General features: G+C 49.3%; 1 protein-coding gene across 1 annotated transcript in view; it reads right to left on the bottom strand.

Moving 5' to 3' along the window:
* Positions 1–5,545: 5,545 nt before the first annotated feature.
* ZC3H3 (zinc finger CCCH-type containing 3) overlaps positions 5,546–7,951 on the bottom strand; it is a 117,505-nt gene continuing 115,099 nt past the window's right edge. The window contains 3 exon segments of the mRNA XM_086876348.1: positions 5,546–5,688; positions 5,690–5,935; positions 7,498–7,676. Of these exon segments, the coding sequence (XP_086732474.1) occupies positions 5,598–5,688; positions 5,690–5,935; positions 7,498–7,676 (516 nt within the window). The 3' untranslated portion in view covers positions 5,546–5,597.

Below are 7,951 nucleotides of genomic sequence, written 5' to 3'. Positions count from 1 at the left end.
GGCAGACGGAGAAACTTGCCACTCTTCTCCAGGAAAAAAGAGGGAAAAGAAGGAAATCTAATAGAAATATATTATCAAGTCTGAGGAGTGGACAGTGCAGTAAATCACACTTCAGGTGGCACCATTAGATTTTTCAATAAAACCTGGTTTTCCCCCAGCCAGAGCTGAATGGCTCCAGCTGCACCCGACAGGGAAGTTAAAACCAAATTTGTTTCATCCAGATGCTGATCTGAGAGGGATTGAAAGGGATTTCAAGGTGGGGAATCCTCTCCGATGAAGGGTGAAAGGAGGTGGGTCTGGGTCTGGGCCCCAAATCCTCTCCCTGATCATCATTCCTGATCCCTGAGGGATTAAAAAATAGGGTTTCTCCGCAAGATGGGGAGGTGGAAGGCAGCTGGAGATGCCCCACATCCGGGGTGACGTCTGCCAAGCCCCAAAGCAGCAGGACGCAGGGAAAGACAACTCCCTTGCAGCTTTCCAAACTTTACCATCCAGGAGGAGAAAAGCCGGAATTTTTGTTGGTTTCCTGTCCTCAACAACCTCTGGCCTTATGGAATGTTTGGTCTCCGTTGTTCTGATGCCACCAATGGGTTTCATCCTGTCCTGCATCTTCCTCCAGAAAGGCTCAGAGCACTGAGATGCATCCCAGCATTTCCCTGCCAGGATGCTCAAGGTTTAACACCATGAGGAGAAATTCCCTCCAAATACACTTTTCCTCCTCATTCCCAAAAGAAAAATATCCCTTAACCCTTTCCAGGATACCTTAGGGGAATCCAGAGGCTGAATCACTGCCTTGGAAAGGTCTTTTCCTTTCTCTGCCAAAATGCTCCTGGAGAAACTTGAGCTGGGAGATGCCTTTTTTATATTATTATTATTATTGTTATTGTTATTGCTATTATTATTATTGTTGTTGTTACTACTACTACTACTACTACTACTACTACTACTATAGTTACTATTGTTGCTATTATTATTATTAAATAAAACTCAACAACAAAAGATGGGGTGGAAAGCCCAGCACCAAGAGCTACATCCCAGAATTTTCTACAAATGGCTTTTCACATGGAAAAAGCATATGGGGAGGGCTGGATCTCCTCGGCTCCATCCTGCACTAAATCCATGTGGTGACAACCTGCACTGGAAACTCATCCTGCTGCTCTTCCACCCAAACCTTCTGCCACAGCTGGATGAGACCCTAAAAACTGAATCTAAATGCAGCCATCCCTCAAGCAGGACAACATGGATCCATTGAACTTGGGAAGCTCAAGCTGAACATCAGGAAAAATTTCTTCATGGAAAGGGTTGTCAGGCATTGGAAGGGGCTGCCCAGGGAGCTTTGGAGTCCCCATCCCTGGAGGTGTCCAAGGAATGAGTGGATGTGGCACTCAGGGCTCTGGTCTGGTGACAAGGTGGGGATTGGCCACAGCTTGGACTTGATGATCTTAAGGTCTTTTCCAACCTTAATGATTCTGTGATCCTTCAATCTCCATCCCCTGCATCCACCTCTAGGCTTGGGAGACCTTCAGCCTTCGGGGTGCCACAGATGACTCAGGTGTTGTTGGAGGGTGCGGTTGGATCTCCTCATGTCCTGGTAGCTCTGAGAAGCTCCAAAAGTCAGAAACTTTGCTGGGATTCAATTTCCTCATTGCAAAGTGTCCAATTTAGGACCTGCCAAGTCTCACTCCTTTGCCAGGATGGAAAAAATTTTCTTCCATATTAATATTTTGCCCATTTTTTCACGGAATCCTAAAATGGTTTGTGTTGGAAGGGACCTTACGGACCAATTCCCATGGGCAGGGATCCATCTTGATGTATGTGACCAAACAGAGAAATCAATTCCCTGTATTTTATCCCCATTTCTTCCTCCCAAGAGGAACAAAGTACACCAAGTCCTGCTGGAGTCAAAGCTGACTGTGATGCCAGCTCCTGTTATCCCAGGACAAACCCCTTGTGTCCAAGCCCTCCATCCCCAACCATGCAGATGCTTCGTGGAAAGCTCCAGGGCATCTTCTGCCGCCAACTTGCTTGACTGGAGGCTTGGTTGCCTCACCTGGCTGCTAAAAAAAGTTCTGGAGCAAAGATCTGGTGGCAGAAGCAGCACTGAAGGAGATGCCTAAGGCGATGAAGATGCCATGGGACCCAAATCCACAAGGAGGACGGCAGCACTGGATATCTCCTAAATTAAACTACGGTTGTCCTGTGCAGGACCAGGAGCTGGCCTTGAGAGTCCCTTCTAAATTGGGATATTCTCTGAATCTCGGATTCCTGGAGATGGGAATGGTTGGATTAAAACCTGCCACCACCAAGGGAGTGGTGACAGTGGCAGCTCTGTACCCTGCTGGGATCACCTCTCAAACACAGCGAGAAAAGAGCCGAAAATCCACACTCCCAAACTTATCCCTCCAGAAGCAGAAGCCGTAAACAAATCCAGAAACCGCCGCCACACCTCCCCGAATTCCTCGGAAGCCGAGGCGGTTGAGCGTGCTCAGCGGAGCCGTTAAAAAAGACTGGAGCGAGCATCTTCCATTAACGTTACGACCGTGAAATATGACAATAAAATGACGGCCGTATGGTCCCAAATTTGCAGCCCGCCGAGCTGCTCGGGGTTTATCGTCACTCAAACGTGCAGAGAGCTGTAAAATGTTTACAGAAAGGGTCGTTTGCGGCTATAAAATCCTCTTTTCTCTCCTAAACAAGGCTGAGCGGAGCCATTTACAAAGCCCGGAATGTTCATCGGGGGAGAGGGGAACATCTGTTCTCTCCAGGAGTTTGCAGTGATCTTCTCGAACAAATTAACTAAAATGGGTGCTTTCTAATTAAATTAGCACTCGATTGGAATGGTTTGCATTGGTGCAATTAGCGCGGGGAGGCCAGTTAGGCTCCAGCACAGGCGATTTAACTGGAAGGTGAAATATGGAAAAGCCCATTACCTGGAAAACAGGAGTCGGAGGGGTAGGGAAGCCTGTTCTACCTCTGGCTCCATTCTCCTGGGTGGATAGCACAAGGTGAAGGATAGGAAGCAGCCAAACCCACTCTTCTCTTTTGGGATGTTCGGCTGGGAGCAGTTGGCTGTCCTCGTGCTGCAGGGATTGGCTTTTTGGAGGATGCTTGGAAAGCACCAGCGCCCTCAAATTACAGAATCCCGTAATCAGTTAGGTTGGAAAAGACCTCCAAGATCAACCTTTACCCAATCACCACTTTGTCAATGAATCACTCTTCCAACCCCGATTTTCAGGCTACTTTAGAGGATTGGGAACACGACAGTGGCTCCACTCCACACACGCAGACCACATCCCTCCATTCTAGTCCCCTTTCTCTATATCCTGAGCCCCACTGAGACTCTGCAAGTTCATGCTGTTGCCCATGCTGGTCCTTAAAGATCATCTCCAAACTCCCTTCCTGCCCTTCCTGTGTTTTTTCCCTTGTTCCTCTTGCATTTCCCAGAATTAAAAGGGCATTTTCTCCAATTGTGATCATTTTTAACCAAGGAATTCATCTCATTCCTTAATAACAACCTTTCCTCCTTCCTATTTACCATCCCCATAATTTCTGTGTCAACTTCAGGCTTCATAAGCACAAACTCAACATTATTGCTGGCACAGCTCCACAGATCCCACCCCCAAATCCCACCACAGACTCCAACTACTTCTTAGAGCTACACAAGGACTCATCCTGACCACCTGCTCAGCTCCAAACTCAAGATCACCGAATATTCTGAAGTGATACAGGAATACTGGAAGGGATCCACAAGGATCATGGAGTCCAGTCCAAGTGATGTGGCCACCAAGAAGCATTTGGTCCTATAGAAGCCTCAATCCCATGTCCTCTCGGGGTGGTGGCCAGGGCTCCTCCTATCCCACTGCATTTGGGGGTCCCTGGGTGCTGCTGTGCCCCCAAATCCCTTGGCTGGGATTAAGATGAGACCCAAGGATGGGCAAACCCATGGATCAACATTCACATGTCCAGACTTGGCACTCCATTGCTTTTGGCAGGAAAATCATCATCAGATGATTTTACAGCCATCTGTGATTTCTGCCTGGTTTTCCTTTCCTATGGATCCTTCAGCATCTGCTTTCCCAATGCCATGAGCTTCCCTGGGCAAAGGAGCACAGAGGGATAAGTGCCCTGACCTCGTACCTGCCAGCTTCACCCAGCCTTCCTGCCAGTTCCCAACTCAATTCCCAACTGAACCAGCTCCTCCTCCTCATCCTCCCACCCAAAATGCCTGGAAATCATCCTCCCTTGGATGCACACACTAGAATTAAAAGGAAAATGATGCCCTTGCTCCCAAGTTATTCCCAGCTGCTGAGTGTACTCCGAAGCATTTCAACAGTCTTCTTGTCCATTAATTAATTGTTCCAACTTTATCATGGAGATAAAATCCTGGTTAAATCACTGCTTTGGGAACACTCCCCAAGACCAAAAGGGACCTGAACCAGGGCCAAGGAAAAGGAAGGAGGAGAGAAGAAATCTCTGGAAAGGGAAGCTGAGTGTTTGAGTGTTGTGGAGAGGAGCATTCCCAGCCGGAACGGTCCCCTCGCTGTGTCCACCACACCGTGGTTCAACAGCACCCGCGCTCGTCTGTGACTTCGGGAATATGTTGTTAATCCTGGGAATTCTCTTTCCGACAGTGTTAAGGCATCTCAGCCCTCTCTGGCTTGAAGCCACTGAGCCAGGCACAGCCTTGCAGATCCTTATGGATGATCCTGTAAATGCCTCAGTTTGGCTTTTGCAATGGAATTCATCCCTCATCCCAGCGGGATGCAGCTCAAGCTGCATGGAAAGCAGGGATCAAAAATGGGAAGGGCTCACACTTAGCCAAATCCTGTGCCAGAAAAGCTGGCAATGGGAATTTAATTTTTATTCCCACAAAACATTGTGATTTCTGAGCCCATTCTTGGATGGTCCTCCGGAGATGAGGCTGCACGTCCCTCTGGAGAAGGATGGGTGAGGAAAAGGGAAGTGTGGAGCATCATCCAGCCAAAAACCTCCCACCTCAGAGCTGGGAAGCTCCCAGCCTCACCATCTCTATCACCTCTGCTCCTGGAGATACATCCCTGGAGCACCCCAAAATCCCATCCCTTTAGGGATTTTCCCATGGAGGAGGTGACTGAGGAGAGGAGGAACCAAGGAGAACACTGGAGAAGCTGCTTGCTCTCACGTGTCAGAATTCCTTAAAAGTTCTGCTCATCCTAAACCACATTTTCCACAAATTTTACTGACTTCCAAAGTAGATAATCCCAGACTAACTGCTCTTCCTTCAAACTTCCAACCTGCAAACACTCCACCCCACCTCCCACTGGAATGTTTTAATTGTAAAGCTTCCAAGCTATTACCTGCTGGGAAAAAGGTGTGATGGATGGTCCAGAGGTTCTCCAGAGGCAGAGCATCCTTGCATCCCACTAAACACCCTCCCTATAGGGCAGTTCTGTGATTCCATCATGGAAATGACACCAGATTCATCACTGGGTAATTTACAGGATAAGGAAGTTGATAAAATAAGGGGACGAAGTCCTCACATACAGTTTTGGGAACAGACACAAGGATTTGTGCCCAGATGGGAATCCCGACTGCCATCCCAGTTTGGACTCCCAGTCTTAATTGGTTTGGTGACTCACAAGGAACATGGATCCCACCAAAACCCATGGAGAGCAGCAGAGAACCACTTTTTTTCTTGGAAAACAAGAGCAGCTCCAAGCTCCAAGCACAGAGGATGTGATTCCTACCTGTTTCATCCTCTGGCTCATCCTCATCCCTCTCCTCTTTGCAGCCCAGGGAACCAGGAGATTCTGGGGATCGGAGGGAGATGAAGGATGGCAGCTTTTGTAGGCAGCTGCTTGGCTTGGAGTCCTCCTCTTTCCACAACTTCACCTCTTGCTCCGCACCAGAGGGTCCAGGAATTTCTCCATCATCCTGGAGCTGAACTGGATCATTCCTGCAGGAATGGGAAAAATAACAAGGAAAAGTGAAACAATCCCACTTGGCAATGCTGGACATGGCATCATAGGCAATGGAAGAGGCTTGGAGCTCCCAGGCAGGTCTCCACCCAAGGCCATGGTGTATCCCTGATTTCCCTGGAGCCAGCACAGATTCAGCTGGAGCTTCTCCCTCCCCAGCTGGATTCCCTGTGCTGCACTTCCCTGCAAGGTTCCCAGCTCCCCAGATTCTTTTGGAGGTGTTGGGCTCCTCTTTGCGATCGAGCAGAGGGAAGGGGAGATGGAGGGCGTGGGGAATTGGGAAGGCTTGGAGATGTCCTGCTGGGCTTGGCTCATTCCCAGCCCTACCACTCTCTTCCAAGCTAACTTGACACTCCAGCTCCCTTGACATCTCCCACGACGGTGCCAATAAAGGAAAAAAAAACCCTCTGGAGCAGCTTCCAAGCTGGGGCGTGCTCCCTTCCCAGCGGAGGATGCCAGGAGCCTCCCAACCAGCCAGGCCTGCGCTCATTCCTCCTTCCCTAAAAAGAGCAAGGAGCTATTTTACACCTCGTTCACACCGGGAACGCGAGCTGGGTGTCATTCCAAGGCTCTTCTGTCACCCAGGATAAGTTCGGAGAACCCGCAGAGCTGCTCGTCCCCCTCTGCTACCTTACAAGGCAGGACCAGGATGAGGCCTAGGCCCAGACCATGGAGGATTCCAGGAGCATGGACCAGCCTGGCAAAGCTCCCAGGTCCTTCCCTTTCCATCCCACCTTCACTCCCACCTCCCACTGCAAAAAGCCACGGAGAAGCCAAGCACCCAAATCAATCCTTCCTCCTCCCAGTGAGGAGGACTTGGAGATTTTGGCTTTTAAAGCCAAATTTCCATTTGGCTTTAGTTTTAATTCCAGTGGGATGTAGTTGTCCTGCATGCAGGACTTGGGAGTGAGGGCAGAGGATATGCCAAGCTCAGGAAAATCCATCTCCCTGTGAGGATGAGGATTGACACATCCATCATCAGCCTGTGGCTACATCCCAGCACCCAAAAACATCAGGGAGAGCTCAGAGAGCTTCCAAGGATTAACCAAGGGCCCAGCCCAGCACTAAACTTTTCCAAAGCCTCTTATCCATGTCCACCCCCATTTCTGATCCTCCAGCCCCTCCATGCCACGGAGAGGGCTCAGCTCTGCTTTCCAACATGGAGATAAGGAAGAGGGATGATGTTCTACAGTTTCCCACATAACTATGGATAACCTGGACCCATTTTCAGCAGTGGAATCTCTGTCAGAGCTCCTCCATCTCCAAGAGGAAGGTCTACAAAAGCCTCAAAAATACCTGGAGGTGCTAAAGTCCTGGATGGCACATTCCTAAGGGTGAATCCACTCTTTCCATCAGCTCTTCCTCAAGCATGGACACTGCCCATCCCCGAGGTGGCTCCATCAGGAGACACCACAGTGACCCACATCAACAACATCTTAATATAAACCAGGATACAGATGGAACACACCTGGGAGAGAAAAAAATCTGGAGCAGATTGGGAAGAAAACTGCTAAATGAAGCAAAATGAGTTCTTCCTCACCTGTCCGACGTCTCCTGGGTCCGTCTCCACTTGGAAGGGGGGTTGCTGTGGTCTCCATCACCTCCAACCTGCTGTGGGTGACGTCTCTTCTGGGGGTGCAGGAGTTTGCAGCGGGCACCCTTGGGACAGACGCCTTTCTTGGCAAAGTCGGGACAAACCAGCGTGTGCTTCTTCTTGCACTGCCAGGGAAAGAGGGAGCGGAGTTGGAAAAGGCAGGGACTTTTCCCTGTGGGAACACACGAATCCACAGCTGAGCTCCTTCAGGTGGCACCAACACCTTGCTAAAGGGAGAGAAGGATGTGTTGGTGTTTCCTTCTCTGCATAAAACAATATTCCAAGAAAAGATACTACTAAAAATAATATTCTAGTCTGCTGCATTCAAAACTCACCCACGGTTTTCCAAGCGCTTGATTTTATGGATTCAAACCACCAAAGCCTCAGTAGCAGTGATTTA

Source organism: Cyanistes caeruleus, chromosome 1 (genome assembly GCF_971803275.1).
Source record: "Cyanistes caeruleus chromosome 1, bCyaCae1.hap1.1, whole genome shotgun sequence".
Lineage (NCBI taxonomy): Eukaryota > Metazoa > Chordata > Aves > Passeriformes > Paridae > Cyanistes > Cyanistes caeruleus.
The sequence above is the reverse complement of the archived record's forward strand: the minus strand, read 5'-3'. Positions and strand labels throughout refer to the sequence as shown.